This window comes from Ornithodoros turicata, chromosome 1 (genome assembly GCF_037126465.1).
Source record: "Ornithodoros turicata isolate Travis chromosome 1, ASM3712646v1, whole genome shotgun sequence".
In the NCBI taxonomy this organism is placed as follows: domain Eukaryota; kingdom Metazoa; phylum Arthropoda; class Arachnida; order Ixodida; family Argasidae; genus Ornithodoros; species Ornithodoros turicata.
Genome location: NC_088201.1, coordinates 37,156,425 through 37,175,938, shown reverse-complemented (window position 1 = coordinate 37,175,938; position 19,514 = coordinate 37,156,425). Strand labels below are relative to the sequence as shown.

The following is a 19,514-nucleotide window of genomic DNA, read 5'->3' as shown; positions in this document are numbered from 1 at the left end:
CTTTCGAGGAAATGATCAACACTGTCATAAGCTGCATTTGCGGCACACATGGAGGTGTGCTCCGCCGTCGCTTGTCAGCTTTCTCATTTGCAGCCGGTGCGAACGTGCATCAACTCGCACGCAGATTACATTGTTCCCCACTGATTACTTGACTGTTGGATACTGTGCATCTCGCAAACAATTCTTCCCGAGAAATTGTTTTAGCTGAACATAACTGCTCCCCGGTGCGAATGTGCTCAACCAGTGGTATACCACGAAGGTTGTCTGTATATATATATATATATATATATATATATATATATGACAACCTCAGGAGGTTTCAGACCTGTCATTGGAAAGGGCCAGATATCACTGACGCTAAATTTGCATCCGGGAACTGATGCGTCTTGTACCCATGATCCCAAGTTGCAAGTGCTTATACGATTCCGATCAGCATGCACAACAGCTGTTCTTTTTGTTTGTTTGTTTCATAGAAAAGTACAGAAAGAAATAGTGTGCGTGTGACACATGTTGATTTTCTTTTATCTGAAAAACAATAGTGTCGCTGCGCTCTCTACACCCTCCTTTCTAATTCCTTTCCTTCAGAGAAACGTTTATAAATCACGATACACTCTTAAACTTCAGGAAACAACTTTGTCTTAGTATTTACCGATTTAGATACTTTGCGCCTCATAACCATGAAGTACCCCTCGTAGGTGACATAGTAGGTGTGGTGACATTTAACGTAGCTTGAAATCCTGCCCCGTCTGTCAAGCTGTCCACAAGGAGTCACCGCTCTGCGGTGCGTTATACCTGAGCAATCGAATTTACAAAAACAGTCAGAGAAAGCAGCCGCGAACGACCGACACGATCCTCGCTTCCTTTCTGTCTTTCTTCTTTTTTTTCTCGGCTCACGCGCCACTTATACATGTTTGAGCTGTGCCGCTGTACGTCACGGATCACGTGTCGGGGATCACGCTATGTCACGACGTCATCTCGGTCTGTCATGCGCTCTTTTCACGAGGAGAGGATTTTTAAAAGGTGCGTGGAACAGAGGCCTCGCGCTCGCTCTGTAGGTCACCTGCGCTCATTGTTGTTTCGCAGGAGCTAATTTTATTCGTTGCAGAACACTCCGCAGCGAAACACGAAAACAAATTTGGGGGGAGGGGGGTCACCTCAGTGCTCCTTTAACGAAACTTCGGGACCATTTCTGTTCTGACCCAGACAAGTTCTGAAGGCATGAACTTAACACCCGTGACACGCGGGCACGAACAGCGACAATCTTGAGTGCCATTATTGACCACGCTCATGGCATACGTCCTTGTTTAAGTGACATCAAATGCCATGATGTGGCCCAATCACCGAAGTAAAACATATGGCATACTTCTCTAAAAATTTAAACGTAGTTTACAGGCTGAACGTGCATTAAATATTTTGAAATGTTGTAATATTAACATAATTGCCATGTGGATCCATTCTTTTATTTTTATTTATTTATTTATACATACTGCAGCCTTAAAAAGGCTATAGTAAGAGTAGGCGTACATTGCTGGTGAAATCACTAAGAGATATTACCCTAATCATACCAGGAATAGAGTTCCATTTAACAATCGAGCGAGGAAAGAAGCTATACTTGAACACATCAATGCTCGAAAAGAAAAGTACAATGTTCAAGGCATGCGCACTACGTAGTGACGAGGGCTGTGCAAAACTAAAATAGGAACAATACGGAATGTTGATCTGCTCATGAACTATTAGGCACAGATACTTGAGTCTTTCCAAAGTTCGCCTGTTGCTAAGGGAAGCTAGATTTAGGGTGTCACGGGCAGGTGGTGGAGAGAAATGTCTATCATAGCGTTTCATGATGAATCGAACCGCCCTTGACTGAACTGTTTCTAGTGTTTTAGCATCCCTGTCGGTGTGAGGGTCCCAAACAACTGAGGCGTAATCCAGAACTGGGAGCACAAGAGTTTTGTAGGCCAAGAGCTTGGTGTCTGAGGACGCCAATTCTAATAGGATGTATTAACGTGGTCGATTAACATACTTGCCAAGTGGAGCTAATTCCAGAGCAGAAGCAATATGGTGCTATAATTTTACGAAATAATCTTGCATTCTACACTAGAAAAGTGGTTTTATGAAAACAAACATTGTTACTCGCTCTACGCATACATATACGCCAGGGGCCTCAAATTCAAACCAAGTCGCGGGCGGGATGACCTTAAACCACACCATGGGGGACCGTAATAAATGACTATAATTACCGTTGAATACCCTTAAAACTGCATCAAATAAAAATATATACAAAGAAAAAAGAAAAACAGGAGCAGTGTAGTTCCTGTGGAGCCGGACGGTGTGCACAATTCATTGATGGAAAACTCCGCTTGACACACTAAGAGCAATAAGTAAGCTGCCTTTCCAAATCGGGTACTGAAAATATGAAACGTGATTAAAGAAAATGTGTACATATAGTTCTTCACGAACGATTATGGCAATATTAATGAGCACTAAGATTGTCTCCTATTTACTCACGGGATTGTTGCCTTTGCTACCATTTTCACCTTGAAAAAGAAATAGAAGAATCAGAGAGAAACAGCAAGAATTAGAACTAAATACGATGGCCCTTATACATAACTGTTCTTTTCTTCTTCTACTTCTCCTCTGCCTCTCTCTGCTCCTTTCTAATTTCCCGCGGATGATATCCGGTGACGCTGCTTCTATAAGCTTGTAAACTTAGTGTAAGAATAAAGATGAGCCGACGCATCCTCAAATTAGTTACAGCGTTCGTTTACCAAAGTGCACCGAGGTCCAGGTTGCTGTGACTGTAAATTTTTGAAGTTCATAAGCCACAAGAAGTACTCGCATGCGTATCTGCTGCCTAACATGGACAAGGGCAGCTACGCCGAGCAAGGGTAAAAATAATGCCTGAAAATCTGGTTTGATTCCTAATTGTTCACTAATTTTGGGGGGAAAGCAGCTTTCTCTGTTTGGTGGTCAAGGGCCCTCGGGACACAGAATACCTGAGTGCGGGCCCCTTGAGACCCCATGCTCACGCAAACAATGGGAGCAAGAGTGGGCAAATGAGTTGGGGCAAACCCATTTCGCAGAATATAACATGAAGAGAAATATCATTAAAACTGCCATGTGCTACCGCACGAATGACATTACTTAACTTAACGCGTTAAACATGTTATTTTTCGTGTCCGTGTGTCACGCATATAAAAGAGCAACACATTTAGGGTTTTTCGATGTCAAGCAGCTGAAAGTGTTCTTCGCCAACGTAAAGCTCGTGATCAAGACATGTAGGACGCATATTCTGTGCGCAGCTGACACACTCGTGCTACTTTAATAATTAAACCCCTCTGTGGACGGCCCTAACGGGTTTCACATGTAGTTTCTTAGCGGCAAATGCAATCACATTTTTCCTTCCTTGCCTACACTTTATTCCCGCTTTCTATGCGTGTAAGCTTAAGCACCCTGGCTCAGTCACTGAAGCTAAACCCTATGTGACTTCTTTGACATTTACTTGATCATCAACTCTGTTCGAATCCAAACTTCTCACTGTAAAGCAGTCGTCTTCAACGCTAAGAAACCTGACCACATTCTTTTTGTATATTGAACTAGAGGCTCGGGAGCGTATTATCTACGACAGGCACCTTTCTGGTTGCGGCTTCCTGTATTCCATGTGGGATTGTGTAGTTGACTGAGTCGCCTCTCCGACGGCGCGTTGATTTGCACCGATCGCTCCCCGTGGATTTCTCTTCAGGTTCAAGCTCGCGCGCGTCACGCTGAATTACGATACCGTCCTTGCCAAAAACAAACTCCGTTTGTCGCGGTTCTCGTAAACTTCACGGGAGACAGCTAATTATGATATCAACGGACCAGTAGAGACGACAGCTACGATGAAGATCTGCTCCGCTGTGTTAACGCGGCCGCCGCACTTTTGCTGATGTACGTGCTGATATGCGGGTAGCAGTCCCGGAATAGAAACCTTTCATTACAACATGCGCACGGACGGCATTTCAACGCAAACGCAGGGAAGCGAGCAAAAGATGTAGTTTATTTCACTGGTGATGTTGGCGTAGCGGTAGTGTGCATAATAACTTATGATAGTCATATAGAATGAATAAGCTGTTAGCGCTTGGTAAATTGAACCATTTCGTTGGGTCTGTGCGAATATTCGGTATCGTGAATGCTGACAATCCTGATATGTTGTACAACAGTTTGCAATCGAAGACAGCTTTCGTTGAAATCGAATAGAGTTTACTACACGACGTCACTCCCAGGGGAGCGCGACAGTCGCTAACGCGTTTGCCGCCATGATGGAACTCATCAGGAGCCTGACCATATACAGACCTTCACCTTCAACGTTGTCATCGCAAATTTAGTGTTTCTAGGTTCTTGTACTGTGTGAATATTACTTTTATCATACCCCAGTAATGCCTATATATTCAACGTCAGTAGTCTTCTAAATAGTATGTGGCAGCGAACGAAAACCGAAACCAAACTTCGCCGGACCTACATCAAGGCGGCGGTCTCGCCTTTTTGAAGCTAGTACCCTCTATGTGTTGTGAAGTCTGTGAATAAACTCTATCATACATGTATAGTGGACGAACAGTCTCGTATGTTTTCGCAATAGTGTGCGTCAATGTTGGTTTTCCATAAAGAAGAAAGTGCTAACGTGTCGATTCCCTTTAAACTACGGTTAAAATGTTTTGGCGGGGCTTTGACGAAGACGTCGAATGACATGCAGCACAGGTAAACAGGCAGTAAGCTACGAGTACGCTGGAGCCATGATGGACGGTGCATCGTCCATCAAGCCCCTTGCGAGCTAGAGAGTCAGCACTGGTTACTCCAGAAATCCTTTGTGCTACTCGGGAGGGAAGCGCCACTAAACTCCCCAAGGGAGAACGACCGAAAGCGTCGTGTTCACCCTAAGAACGGCATCTCCGGCGCTGAAGTAGAGCTTTATAGTATATTGTTATCACATTTAATATGAAAATAACCTTTATCAGAAGTAAATAAGACCCGAACAAATTCTACATACAACGTTTCACATACTATGTTGGCTTCTGATAGTTAAATACAGGGAGAAAAAGAGGCACCGACAATGCCGTTCCTAGCTTGAACACGACTATATCGTTAGAAGTCGACGACGATATGGTCGATGAGGTTCATCGCACAGGTGCGACCAAGTCGGACATCACCGTTGTCACTCAGAATGATAATCTTCGTCATTTGAGAGTAGTGATTTCCGAGACGAAATGCTTGCGAAATGAAAGGCTTGTGAAACAGCCAGCTTCACAGCGGTCAATCTTGATTCCTGACAAGTTATTTGGGAGAGAGTTAAGCCAGATGCAGTCGCTGCTGACGTTATGAATGCAACACGGGGGAAATAACGTTACAGTGTATGACGAAGGACGGCACCCTCCTTATCAAAGTGCCGCGAAAAGGTGCAACAGGTAGCATACTTAACGTTAAGCATGTCACGGTCCTCGAAGAAAGGGCAACACCACGCACGAGTCTATAGCCATTATCTCCCGTTCGCAAAAAAAAAAAAAAAAAAAAAAAATAGAAACATATGTTCGCTTCGTCAGCACGGACGACAAGCTGTGCGAATGGCTCGCGCTATGTTACCGGCCATTCGCACACGTATCCTTTAGAGAAGTTTTCCTCTGTGATGTACGGTCCGAGTTTCGGTGCTCCGTGTAACTAGAACCTCAGCGAGGCGCAGGAATGCTGCGCGCTTGCGAGAATCGGCGACCGTGACTCGGACGACAAATTTATGGACGGGTGTGTTTTAGCCCCGAAACGGGGCCACAATAATGATCGGTATAGGTAGTTGGAATCGGGCCGGCTCAAGAAGACGACGACTGTTCTTCGAGTGGCGTATCGGGCGCCTTGTCGAAGTGCCGCCAGCATCGGGCTGGTGGATTCTTCAATTAATCTGTGCTAAAGTGCTTCCCAACTCAAGCTCCGTCTTCACTTCCGCCAACTGCGTGTCAACAGGTTTGAGCACTGCGAGCTTTTAAGGAGTTTGTCCACGCACTTAATCTTGCAGGCACTATGTGGCAATTGTAGCAGTATACGGATAATAGGGCACTCTGAAGGATATGCCAAGACAAGGACCAGTCTAGTTAGGATCGCAGGACGCTAGCAGGTATCCTTTACGCATGGCCTTAAGGTAGCTCTTTGCACATCACTTTAAATTAGATTACAGGAGAAAACAAAAATGTGGGAGTCACGAAGCACGTTACTTTACATGCTTACGAGTATACTTATCTCATTATGCAGAGCTTTCATGTGGTGTAATGACTGTTTTCGCGAGACCTGCAACGTTGAGTTCACTCTTTCAGCCATCGATCTCTCTGCGTGCATGGCCAACCCATAATATTAAGTGTCGTGCTAATTGACGTATTCGATGTGCTATTTACTCAGAAGCAGCGCGGAACCTATACGCCTGCACACACGGATGGTTCACATATGGAAGGCCTAGAAAAGAAAAGAACTATAAATGGTCATTTTATTTAGATACTTAGATAGACACCGCTTTTCTGAAGCACTTACCAAATCTTTAAGGCAGCATGGTTTATTGCAAACCATGTTGAGGTTACTGCAAGCACGAACGAGTGAATCGTCAAGTATGCTATGGGTGAGAAAGGGTTCAAAGTGTACTGTCTGATAAGACTTGTCTTGTTTGCCCAGACCGTCGGAAAACAATTTACGGAAACTGAAAGGGCAGGATAACGACTGAACAAACATGGTGTATCAACAGACAAATACGGCGAGAATTAAGGCATCTAGGGTTGTGTGCAGCTTAGCGGCAGTTTGCAAGCATGTCCTTGCATTAATTTTTTCTGGGCTCGTACTTACCTACTACTTCGTGGTACATATATAAAAATACAAGCAAGTTTGCACTCGCGGGCGCCTGAAGAATATCTACGAGGAATGTTATAATTGAACGTACAGATGCAAGTAGGACTCGGATGGATAAGTGGATAAATCACGGATCGGATATGGTTCTACGTACTCCACAACCAGTGAAGGAGAAACGCTGTATCGCCATCAGCGTAGCAGACTACACTAAAGCGACAGAAACAACTCCTCCAGCCACACGAGAGTCCATTTTGGAGCCAATCGGGTCGAATGGAAGTTGTGGGGTGATTCAAACGGCGGCGTCACTGAGCGGTTGCTGCCAAACCATTTCGATTCGCGGCTCACACCAAAGCGAGCTTTCCGCTAAATTCTTGAAAGATATTTGCGTATAACATATAGCTATACGTGAGGTCTGTGAGGTTGCGTAAAAATGCGCATCTTTTCATGTAACTTCGTCCTATTTGCATACGTAGGCGGCATGCAAAAGCATGCTTGCAGCCACTGGAACATCCGCTCCTCGAATTCTGCGAGAAGAATCCGCCATGCTGTGCCGCTCGACTTCACCCATCGAGGACGCATGGAGCAGCGTTATGAGACAGGAAGCATTACATGGAAAATGTATCGGCGACACTTATACGCCAAGAACTCAATTCGAAGGAGTGCGTCCTTTCACGTTTTTGACACATGTACCAATATCGAGGCAGGTAAAAGGCGAAGCCGGTGATCACCCACTTCTTCTTCTTCTTTTATATGTTTAAATATAATTCAAGACGTGTATCTCGTGGTCGAATACGCAAACGGTTAGGATCTGCCACAGCGGTCTCTCAAACTGCTTATGGGCTCTATATTGTGCATGACCATTTGTCGTCGACAAAATCGCCGACATCAGTCGAAGTGTCACGAATCGAACTCCAGGTCCCGCTCCCGCCATCTCTCTCTCCCTCCGTATAGTTGATGCTGTGCTCTCTTTCCAATTTGACCTTCGACGACAAGGAGCTTTGTTCTAAGTGCACGAGCCATATTCGTTTGTTTGTTTCGGTACACCAAGAAACTCCAATATGAAAAAAAAAAAAAATCCTCTGTTTACCGCTAGGAGCATATCTGCATATTTACCGGAGCGTTTGTCTCTCTTCAGATAGCAAATGCGTTGAATGAATCTGTACATGCTCTCAACAAGATAGCCCGCTTTTATCATAATGGACGTTTGCTAGCGTATAGTGGAGGCTTTGAGCAAAGGTCAGCCTCCATGTGTGAAGTGGCGCGCGTGTGCGCTTCGTGATCCGGCAGACCACTAACGGTTATTCAAGTATAGTTTCCTGTCTCGGACTCGGAGTAACCAAGAAAGAGGATCTTCACGGCCGAAAAGGAGTGCGCGGCTTTCATTTGGGGCATGAAGAACTTTCATGCAATATTTCATGCCTATATAGCGCCAGACACAAAAGCAAGAAACGCTTTTTCGATTCATACCCATTCTGACACATACAAATACTCCACTACAAAACAACAGACCACATCCATTCCTAGTTACAGAGACGTCGTTAAACCTGATTTACTATATTATTGTCAACACTTAGTGACCGTGAAGGCACCATGACATCAAGCGGCCGCAGTATGACAACACGCGCCATTCTCACGTGCGTGGCGTCGTGGGGAAACAACCATGTTCCGGTCCACAAACCAGCAGGGAAAAAGGTTTCAATGACGTCATGATGATGTATAATGCCACCGTGACAGGAAACACGTGAGTGCACGTGCATCGTACGCCAGCCATGACTGACGTTCCGTCACGACCACTAAGCGTTGGGTCATAAAGCACGAGAGCTTATCATCGGCTCGCCCAAAAGATCCCGGCCGATGTACGTGAGTACTGATACTGGTACTTGGGAAGCCAGAGAGGCAGCGCCCGGAGAGGACCCTTTAGGATACTTTATGAGCGATATTATAGGGCGTCCGTCCTTCCCGCTAGACGAAAGTGGCCCCACAGCGTGTGCATAGGGGAGATATGTGGCAGCGGAGAACTTTGCGGGTGTTTCTCGGCTGCGTGTATATCAAACGAGTGCTACAAGTAACTCGTCACCAAGCTCTTCTGTGCCCCACCCCAACCCACTCTGGTTGTATCATTCGGCGTGCGTCGTGTCAGGCTTGCTGGGGTGGTTGTGACTTGGTGGATCTGCCGCTAAGTGGTTTTGCTGTATGTTTGCATTATACCGTTACCTTCGTCAATATGCCGTCCTTCCCCTTGACCCTCAAGCAGTGCTTGCGGGGCGTTGGGATTTCGGAGTTACCGGGACCTCAAAGCCCCAGGTGGACAACTGTGGCGTCGTTATGAAGGTACTTGTCTCACGGTGCAAACTCCGAAATATCAACCAGACACTATCCTGAGGAAAACATTGGATATCACCGACCAAGCCTGAAGATGAGCCAAGCGCAGAGGAGAGGGGCTACAGATTAAATATGTGCTTTTTCTGTATTTATTTCCTGTTTGCTTCCTCCCAGCGTTAACCCATGCCACCTTAGCGAGCCTTCACACCGTTATGCAGATTGATCGACTAAACACAGTTCGCGAGATACAATATGTAAAGAACCACGTGATGAAACGTTCATCAACAGTTACTTACACAGTTAGTTAGTTTTTTTTTTTATTCTATGTTAGCGCCGCGAAGCAATTGTGGCTATGAGCGGCGTACTGATGTGGACAGACGGAGAGAGGACAGCAGGAAGGAGTGTGGGACAGGTGGGGTGGGGTGGTGGGGGGCTAGTATGCGTCCTGGGCCGACTTCAGGGGGAACTGTGACGACATTCGTCTGGAAAGTCTTCGGAAAACCCAGGGAAAACCTCAGACTGCACAGCCGATGGTAGGAAGTTACAGTTAGTGTACTTACAGTTACACTAATACTAGGTGAAAAACATCACTCCTTTTTTTATAAAAATAATATTTATTTCAAACAACAAAACCAAAGACAGCACAAAAAAGGTCCGCCTAAGCCTAGAGGCTTGTGACGCTATCCTTATTATTTGTCCTTATTCTAGTTAAGTGAAGTAGACAACAGTAACCAACGTTCTAATTATCAGAGCTACTAAAACGTCAACTAAGACAGAAGGAGGCCTTGATGAAAGATTGAATCCTGTTAAAGTCCCATGGTGACATCATTGGATATAATATAAAATATCAATATTAAATATAATTTCTGGACACGTTAGAGCAAACGCCCTGTATATACAGAAATAACCGCTCTCCCTTGAGTTCCGTTCGTATAAACCACGCAGACAGCAGTATGCGCGACAAGGAATGATAACATGCGTTCCACAGCATTTGTTGGAATGATATCAACGTTGTGTGATTGCCATCAGTCTGTTCATTTTGTTAGCAAATCAATTGTTAATTTACCTGGAACTGAGACCTTTTCTAATCTAAGTCTGTTTCCTGACAACGGTGCGTCGTAAAGCTTAAGCTTAGAGGGTGTAGCCAGAATTTTATAAGAAAAACTTCCTTTTCTCAGTCGGCTACAGTCATGGCACTCATCGATCGCACAAGCTGACACATCCCAACAGCATGCGTTTGCGCAGCAGTACAGAGCAGGTAATCGAGCAGTACTTGGGGAATAAAATAGGAATATATTACAATTCCTCATCGACAGCTTCAATATTGGTAATTTTCTACCATCTCAGCTTGCTTTGGTAAAAGACAACCCTAAGGCACCATCCTTTCACGGACAGAACAGCGACTTGTAGCGAGCATTTCTCTGTCTTCGCCAATCTAGCCTTGTATCTAGCCGGAAAAACATTTCAAATATGAACACAGAGCAGTGTCAGGTTGGTAAGACAGGAACATGACGGCTCTACTTAGGAATGACAATGCGGTCACAGCTACTATGTCGCGCTTTGCAATCGTGCGTCAGCCACTGTCGCAGCCACTCACTGCCGCTACAGTATCCCTGCTTGCATTTCAAGTGCTATGTTGCCGTCCATATAGCGCAAGCTGACGGAATACGAGAGGGGTGACATGTCTAACTTTCCCAAAGGATGTCTCGCTGTCCAAACTGGGATCACAGCTACAGTCCCCCGTTTAGAGTTGCTAAACTCGGCAACGCGCTTGCAACAATCCGTTTTCTCTCCTGCCATTACCTTCACTTCCGCACATCTCCTGCTTCAGCTAGCCATCTTCAACTTGACGTTTCTCTCTGTGTCTTGTCGTCCCTTTAACTGAGTGCGGCTCGAGACATCGGGATCGCGTTTCTCGCTCACCTGACGTTTGCCCTGCCCGTTTGATGTCTGCCTTGAAGCTTGGTGTCGCTACTATACCTTCTCTTTCATTTTATGTGATTGTCTCGTTTTCATGCCGCTCTGTTTCTAACCCGTGGAAGCAGCGAAGACAGTTTTTCTGCTGATTGGTAGGATCCTGACTTTTTCTCCTTCGCTTGTGGCTCCCTAACCTTTCCTTGAAAATTAGTGTTCGATTAAGGTGTCCTTTTAGGCTTGCAATAGTATCGCTTCGAATTTGTGGTAATTGGGTAATGGAGTTGCATCGTTTTTGGTCACTTCAGAGCCGTCCGTTGTAAGTACTAATGCTGTTCAACGGTCAAAGTACTCATTCGTTCTTGCGCTAATTGTTGCTAAGCTCAGTTTTGCGAAACTTTGAGAAGACCAAGAACACGAGTGGCTTGAAGCCTGTGTGGAACGAAACAAGGACTGACGGTGAGTGCGCTTCCAGGTTAATCGATACAGTGTAGGGGCTGGAAGTCTATATATCCATCGGGGATGTGCATGTGCTATAACACGTCTTATTAGAAGGTACCGAGCGACCTTTCGGTTTACAGCAGAAGTAAAGACAAGTGAACGATCATAGCCACCTTAACGTGGTGGTGCTTTGTCCCGAACGCTTCGACATTTTACGACGGGCTTAACGGCGCTTTATGCAACAGGATGTGACCAGCACCTACCGCAGCCATTTCGTGCAGCAGTAAAAAAGCTGCCCTCTCTTGTTCCTGCACAAACCCTTGCTGGATGCGCCTAATTGTGAGTAGAGTTTAGGCTTCGCTTTGAAGGCGCCGCGATGAGGCTCGCAGGTGGATTAGGGGAAACGACCTGTGTTGCCCGACCTATTAGCGACGCGACGCCGGAAGTTGTATAAACTCCACTGGTATTGAACCTTAGAAAACGATCAACTTGAAGGGGGAAACGTAAACAAAAAAGAAACAGAAAGAAGAATCAATAAGAGGCTCCACTATATAACACAGGCGGGTGACCGCGCTCCTCCAAATACAGTGTTAGCACGTGAGGCCTAAGTGCTAACGTATGGTTACGACTTCAGGACGGAGCATGTCAGTAAAAGTCATTTCTCGTAACATAACAACAACAAGTAAATCGTGACTATGGCCTGGGGTGATTCACCACTGGAGAGCAGTACACTACCCCATTACACGCGAAACATAACGGGCGTAATGCAAGTATGCGGTTTCATTACCATATATGTGTGTTATGGTTGGTCAGCCTGACGGCATGTACTTGCTAACTGCGCGGAGTCGAAAAAACGAACACCGCTAGAAGGTGATTATATTTGTCACACATTGCCCCATTCCCCAGTTCCCCATCAATCATAACTCTTACCTCATTATCAAACCCAAACGTAATAGAAATCTACGTAAAGCCCATCCCCATTTTTTTTCTTTTTCTATCACATCACATCTACGTAAAGCGTGCTGCGGTACACGGTAAGCAAAGTCCAATCAGAGGTAACATGCATGGGGACTAGTACAGAAAACGCTGTCCACTTTACGTGTCTAGGAGGTCTTCTAACTCGGAACTAATTTTGAAAGCATAATGGCAATAAGGAGAACAAGAACATTTAGGAACTCTTCACAAAATTTCAGAAGTAAACATTTGCGACGCTTGCGGAAACTTTGAAGAAAAGCAAAAGCAGCGTCTTGGTTTTGCGACTTCAAACTCTCCCGTGCAGACTTCAAACCGCACTCTGTCCTCGCGAAACAAAATTGCAGAAAGAAGCGCACCACGCAGTCACGCCATGCCGCCGAAAGCTGAAGTGGAGAGAGGGGCCGAAAACGAGTGCACCACGTGACATCGCCACGGACAGGACACACTCTTTGTCTGAGCAGCACTAAGACAACGCCTTTAACTGTGTTCAGATTTCTCTGTAATCTATGGCGGTCCGCCTTTTATGGATCGAAATAATTCGCATACGTATCAAAATAGTACGCGAACTTATGTTGTAGGGGCGACACTGTCACCTTTCTAGCGTGGATAACACGCCGGCCAGTGTTCCGAGTTGGTGGTTCTTTTCTGTAATTCTTGTGTATATTCACCGGAAGATCATTTGTGCCACAATGGCAACGTACTGCACGGTTCCCCAATGCTCCACCTACTGTACTGAACGAGAAATAAACGTGTAAAAGCAGACGACGCGTCCACACCACGGTAGTTCATCGTTTCTCCGCAGCGCTCCGACACAGTTCGATCTCGGAGCGGAGCGAGTGCGTATAGCAGCGTAACAGACGAGCCTCTGTTTACAAACATGTGACGTAACGAGAATACCGGTTCGAGGTTATATTTTGCTGTTGTGGGCAAGAAGCGAGAAAAACGCGTCGGCTGATAGGCTGAAATGGCTGATAAGGTTGACAGGTGCCCACCAGCATACTTTGCGCGGCGGTGAAACGTAATCGATAGCCTAGGGGGTGGTCGTCTATAGCGCAGGCATCGTAGATAACGCTGTTCATTATTGGCCATAATGCATCCATGCATATAAACCTATTTCCGCGTTATATCGAATATGTAAACAACAGGTAAGTCACGCGGTCTTGGATGATTATAGCAGAGCGTGACATATTTTCTGCGTGCACTCCGTGAAAAATTCTGCTCAGTTGCTTAGCCGACCCATGCATTTGCAAACAACACACAAGTTCCCCCTCTTCCGTGATTTTTACGTAAGTCATATGCTCACGAACCCCTCACGCAGTCCATAATATAGAACTGTTTATGGATACACGTGAGCATCGATACCTCATAACATCAGTCATTGGCCTTGTGTGAGGCAAGGAAATGCCACACGTGCAAAGCACGGCACTGCACACGGCATCCGTTCGTATACGTTTACACGTTTATCTTCTAAGGAGTGTGATAATTTTCGTGGACCAGGTTAGTGCCTTCAGGAGCGCTAGGCTCGGATGCCTTAGCTTTCCTTTTAGCAGCAATAGCGGAGGTCCTATAACTTTCGATGGAGCAGTATCCCCAGTGCAATACCCATAAGCAACAAGGAAGCAGCTACCATAAGTGCATGCAGTTACATTCGGTATACGCGAATTGTGATGATGGACGTTTTTGCAGAAAACACAACATGTGGAACAGCATGTTTCGACAACAAGGTTTCGTTTCTAATAGATGTGTTATCAAAAATGATGTCACCGCGCCAATTTCTTTACTTCTTTCTCTCTTTTCTTTTTTTTTTTTTTTTTTTCATTGGAATTTGCACGAGTAGGACTCCGTGACAACTTAGCTCGAGACGACGATCTGCAACTTCTCTTTCGTCTGGATCTGTGAAAATCACTGTAATAAACTATGGGACATGCCAGAGTGCGAATGGCGAACAGAAATACAGAGATTTTGTTCTGTGGCTCATTACAACTGCAGCACCCTTGAACGGAAACTATGGGACCCCAGCGAAAGGCATGCTCCGCAAGTATAGCTGACGTTCGAAAAAAGAGGAAAACGAGGTGTGTCCTTCTATGTTATCTTCATACGAGCCGTTCACTGTGCATTTCCGGTCTGGTATGCAGACCACACCATGAAACTGAATATCCTGGTTTCGCTCACTGGAACCAGCGCAGCTTGGTTTTTTCGTGAACTGCGTCTGGTCATCGCGCGTTAGAAGTTTTAAGCAAGTGTATGACCCCCCGATGGTATTGCTAGCCTCGCCTATTTATTTTTCCATTGAGGTCGAAACATGAGAGTATAATAATGGGACGACCACCTACGTACCAGAGTAGGGTAAAATGCGGAGGAGTCAACGGTGAGGTTAGCATAGTCTGCGGCAGCAGCACCTGCCTGGTCGCCGTAGCCTGTATTGTAGAAGCGAGGAGTGGCCAGCTGCGGATACGTGGACAAGAGCCTCGAGTCGTAAGAGCTTGCGGGCAATGAGCACATGGTGGGGCCCGATGACGGGGTGGCTGCAGGGCTGACCGCTGTGGCTGCCCCTGGAGATTCTCCCAGCAAGGGCCGTGTAGGCTCACAGCATGCCGCCGTGCCAGGGGATGGCGAGTGTCCCGCGCTCCCGCTGCTCACCATCAGCTGCCAACGGAACAGAGCCGTTCATCAGGCACTATCATTCACATATAACCGGTTTGTATTTCGTCAATCAAGTGTTGTTACGAAATGCGAAATCCTGTGAACGTTAAAGCATGGCGGTGCCCTTAATAATATAATATCTGAAAATCTGTTTCACCGTCCCTTGTAACGGTTCTTGATCAAATCCAATACCGCATACAATATAGGGTATGGTACATACGAGGACACGCACATCATGTAGACAGTCACACTGCAAAGTTTTTCTTTTTTTTTTTTTTTTTTTTGTTCGAGCACTGCCGCATGACACTAGTTTTGCCATTATCCACGGAAGACGAGCCGACGATTCGAAGACTAAATACAGTATAGTTCAGTAATTTCTGACACGAAAACGAATAACACAATCCATGCAGTTGTTGCGTGAGCTTACATCAAATTGAATGGGATTTGGTTATTTGTGGGATCGTCCTAAAGCTGTAGAGAAGCGTCGCACGCGAATATCTATTTAATGTCGGGAAGAGTTTTAACACGCATGAATAGACAACACATTGCTGGAGAGCTTGGATGCACGTGAACGATGCGTGTCTGTAGGCGTGTCCAACTCAAAATGCCACTCGTAAAGTGTCCAATGCTGATGCGAGTTCGCGCCACAGTTTGCTGCCGATAAACCCAGGAGAGTAGCCATGTGACGAAGCTCTATAGATAAGGGCTTTTATAAACCCAACAACACCTGGGTGGTCGCCACGACTATCACGCACAGCACTCCTGTAGTGCATTATAGCAACGCCTTCCCGTTATCTCGTAACGGGACGTAACGGACTCCATCATTGTAAGGAAGGCCAAATCTGTGGTTTTTCAGGTTGGTGAGACAGTTCAGAACGCTGTATATGAGGAATGACTGATATTGGCACGAAATGCAAACAAGCTTCCTAAATTAGAGGCGTCTTAGGTTCAAGCCTCTCGACTGACTCTGGTAACACATGGGCTACCCATAGGCATTCAGGTTTTCGGTATTTACCGAAAGGCACTAATTAACGTACGCCGGCTGATTTTTTACGTGGTCGGTGAAAACAATTGTACACCGAAAATCACCAGAATGAGCACTTCAAATTTCTATTTTCTGTCACTTCATATCGAACTGTTTGTTAGAGTACGGGTGAAATATGGTCGCTCCGTTGCAAAACATTGTTGCAACAAAAGGAGCGGTGTGCCATTTTGCCCGAATCTGTTAACATGTACCTGGAAATTTATTAAAACAAGTTTGGGCTTTAACAGTTGCTACTTTAGCCGGAAGATGTAAATAAGGTGTTGCGTTCACTGTATGCATAGAAAATGCGTTTCCTTCCCGCCGATTTTCACCGAGTGGCTTCACGTTTAAAATAGTACCGCCGAGAACCACCCATTCGTGGTGAGCCAAATATCCACCGAATATCTGAAAAATTAAACACCGGAAACCCTATAGCTACACTTAACATTCCGCAACAATGGATAGATAGAACAATTATTTTTATTTACTTTTTTTTTTTTTTTCATGACCGTACTCCCTTCACCACAGTTGTTTTTGAGCGGCACAATACAATGGGATCACAAGACAATACTGAAATGAATACGCTGTATGAAGCGTACTGCAATGATGGGCTAATGTGGTAATCCAGTACATCGTCCGTAGTTAACTGAAAGCGCATGCCAACTTGAGTACTGCACGAGATCTAAATTTATATGGAAGGCGATTTTTGAACAAACTAGCAGAACATAGAAGGTGCGCCGGTCGGCTGCAGCAGTACAATACCGGAATTTAAGACCCAAACTTTAACCTCGATACATACCGGTAATATAGTTCCATGGCGACGCTATCATTCTTTTGAACAGAATACGTACAGGCACACGAGGATAATTACGGACGGCAAGCAAAGGATTCGTTGAAGAAGATCAAGGCATGTGGAGGTTGATCTCCATTCTCAACGCTGTTTTCTCGAAACTACTTTTGAGCGGGTGAGCAGGATCCTCCGACTCTCCTCTCAAAATGTCCGTGTCGATATCCTCTTAGATTAATTCGCTGCAGGAAGGAACGTTTGCTGATATGCCAGGACTCGAGGATGCATATTTATCTTCGATCGAATGCAAACACGTCGAACACGTTTCTGGATAACTGACCCCACAAACGTCCTAATTTGTTAGAAGGCTATACAAACGGCGAAGAAAACTAGAAAACGGTACGTATCGGCAACAATGTGTTTCTTTCTGTTTTTTTTTTCTTTTTTAATACGCATATTCTAACCGTGGTTTGAATGAAATTGAACGTTATTGCTAAAGCCACGTGTTCGCGGTCGACACGGCCGTTCTTTTTATTTGTTTCTTCCTCACAAGACAATCACTCGTGTCATATACAACGCCGGTTGAAGAAAGTCCTCAGCTGAATATCTCCACGATGGTTGCGGCTATTAAACTTCTTCGTGAGGTCTTTTTGAGTACGGGTCACCGTATGTCGTGAAACCGATATGGATGCAGGTAATAAAATGATACTGTTCACCTCAGCGTTTCACACGTCCAATAAGGCAGTGGTGGGCAAGACTCGCCCACTGACCGGCTCCTATGGCGGTGTGAAGCAGTAATCGCCCCATGTGTAGCCTTCACCGTACGAACACACACCACTCTACATGTGTCGGTTGATAGCAGACACCGTGCTGGCGAAATGAAAACCACGCCAACACCAAAGTTAACCGTGTCATTAAAATAAACTTGCGTACAAGTAACCTACGCTTTCATTACCAGCGTCTGGCTCCTTTATAGCCCCGGAAGAGATGAAGATGAAGCTGAAGAAAGGTCAAGTAGTCTGCAGTAAAATACCGCCACCTGTGCCAAAGCTGAGGGGAACTGGCAGCGAGGCAATGTGACTCGTGGAAGAAGCCCTGAGGAGTGTCGCTCTTCACGCGTCCGTAGTGGCCGTCGCGAAAGCTTTCCGTGTCATGCATTACGTCCGCTTGTCTGCGTACATGCCGACTCAACCGGAAGTGGAAACGCGATGGGGCGGAAGGTCACGGGAAAATAATAATAATCATTATATATAAAACAGTATATAAAGAACGTATATATACAAGAGTTGAGAGAGCCTTCCATGGGCTTCACTAGTTCAAGGGGTGTCATGTTGTTATGAGGGAGCTCACAGTTTCTCTCTCTCTCTCTCTCTCTCTTCCCTTCGCTCGATTATATGTGTGTTTTATCGTCATTCTTTCTCTGGCCCTCCCCAAAGCTGTCACATCATTGCTGAGCAGAAAGTTATAGCCTGACGTATAACATCTTTAGAAGCCTAGAGTAGAGTGAAGTCTTTCGGGAAAAAACAGTTTTTGCTTTGAGGATTCTATAAACAAAGAAATTGCAGGTTAGGTATCACCACAGTTGACCAAATGACCTCACTTCATGGTGTGCATGGCCACCTATGCATGGTCATCGTCCTGATTCTACTGACGTCATCAATGTGGCGGTACGAAAAGTGTCGCGTGCCGGGTCACGTTTCCGTGTGAGCGTTGTTATAGTTCACTCCCAGTTTTGCTTGATGATTCCGTCGATTTACGTGATTTCATTTTAGATTCTGAACATAAATAACGCAGTTCTACATCTTCTACATCTGCACACCAGCTCGCTTGCCTCCTTGTGTTATGTTCAACATAAATAACACAGTAGACCCAATTTCGCAAAGAACAAGGATCGCTGGAAATATGAGAACACAATGTGGGTTGTGTCATTGCTGATTATAGCCGAGCTGTCTCGTCGTGCTCGTGTGTCTGACTGCAGTTTGCGCAAACGTAGGTACGTGAATGCTGTTGAAGACTGCTATGAAGTTTGCTGGCTCCGCCAGTGGTAACCCTGAACAAGGCAGTTTTCTACTCCAGCAGTTTTCTCCGAAGTCAGACTGAGACGCGAAATACCTTGCACTTGTAAATGCCCCTCGCACAGATTTTGACGTAATAAGCCGCTTCAGCGTGGCTCATTCCAGGTTGCGCTTACTCGAAAAGGCGGCTTTGATTCGGTGTCACTTGCAACGTTCGCGTCATCGTGCCCAGGTAGCTTCATGACAAGAAAAATGAATAACAGAACAGGAAGTAAAACAGGGGAATGCGGAGATGAAGAACACTGCATAAAATTATTCTCAATTGCAAAGTATCCAAACACCCATGCTATCTAGGTCCCAATACATTGGATTCCGAAGGATAATAATGCACATCTGCTTCAGTTGTTCTAGATACTCTTCGACGACAGTCTTTGGTTTGTCACTGCATCCGTTGTCAGGTTCTTCTTTCCTTGTGAGCATGTGTTATACCAGCGTCGTATTCGATAATTTCTTCGCCCTCTTGTGGCACCATCTTTAACTC

At 45.5% G+C, this 19,514-nt stretch overlaps 1 protein-coding gene and 1 long non-coding RNA gene across 4 annotated transcripts in view; one reads left to right on the top strand and one right to left on the bottom strand.

Annotated features, from left to right (window-relative positions):
- The window catches only part of LOC135378025 (uncharacterized), a 259,572-nt gene that overhangs the window by 188,857 nt on the left and 51,201 nt on the right, over nucleotides 1-19,514 (top strand). The gene's annotated exons all lie outside the window — the stretch shown is intronic.
- LOC135378020 (iroquois-class homeodomain protein IRX-6-like) overlaps nucleotides 1-19,514 on the bottom strand; it is a 100,187-nt gene that overhangs the window by 37,775 nt on the left and 42,898 nt on the right. The window contains exon 2 of one of the 2 annotated variants that reach the window (XM_064610840.1): nucleotides 14,842-15,150. The exons of the other annotated variant lie outside the window; for it this stretch is intronic. Coding sequence (XP_064466910.1) covers nucleotides 14,842-15,150 — 309 coding nt within the window. The remainder of the gene's footprint in view (nucleotides 1-14,841; nucleotides 15,151-19,514) is intronic. 2 annotated transcript variants of the gene reach the window in all.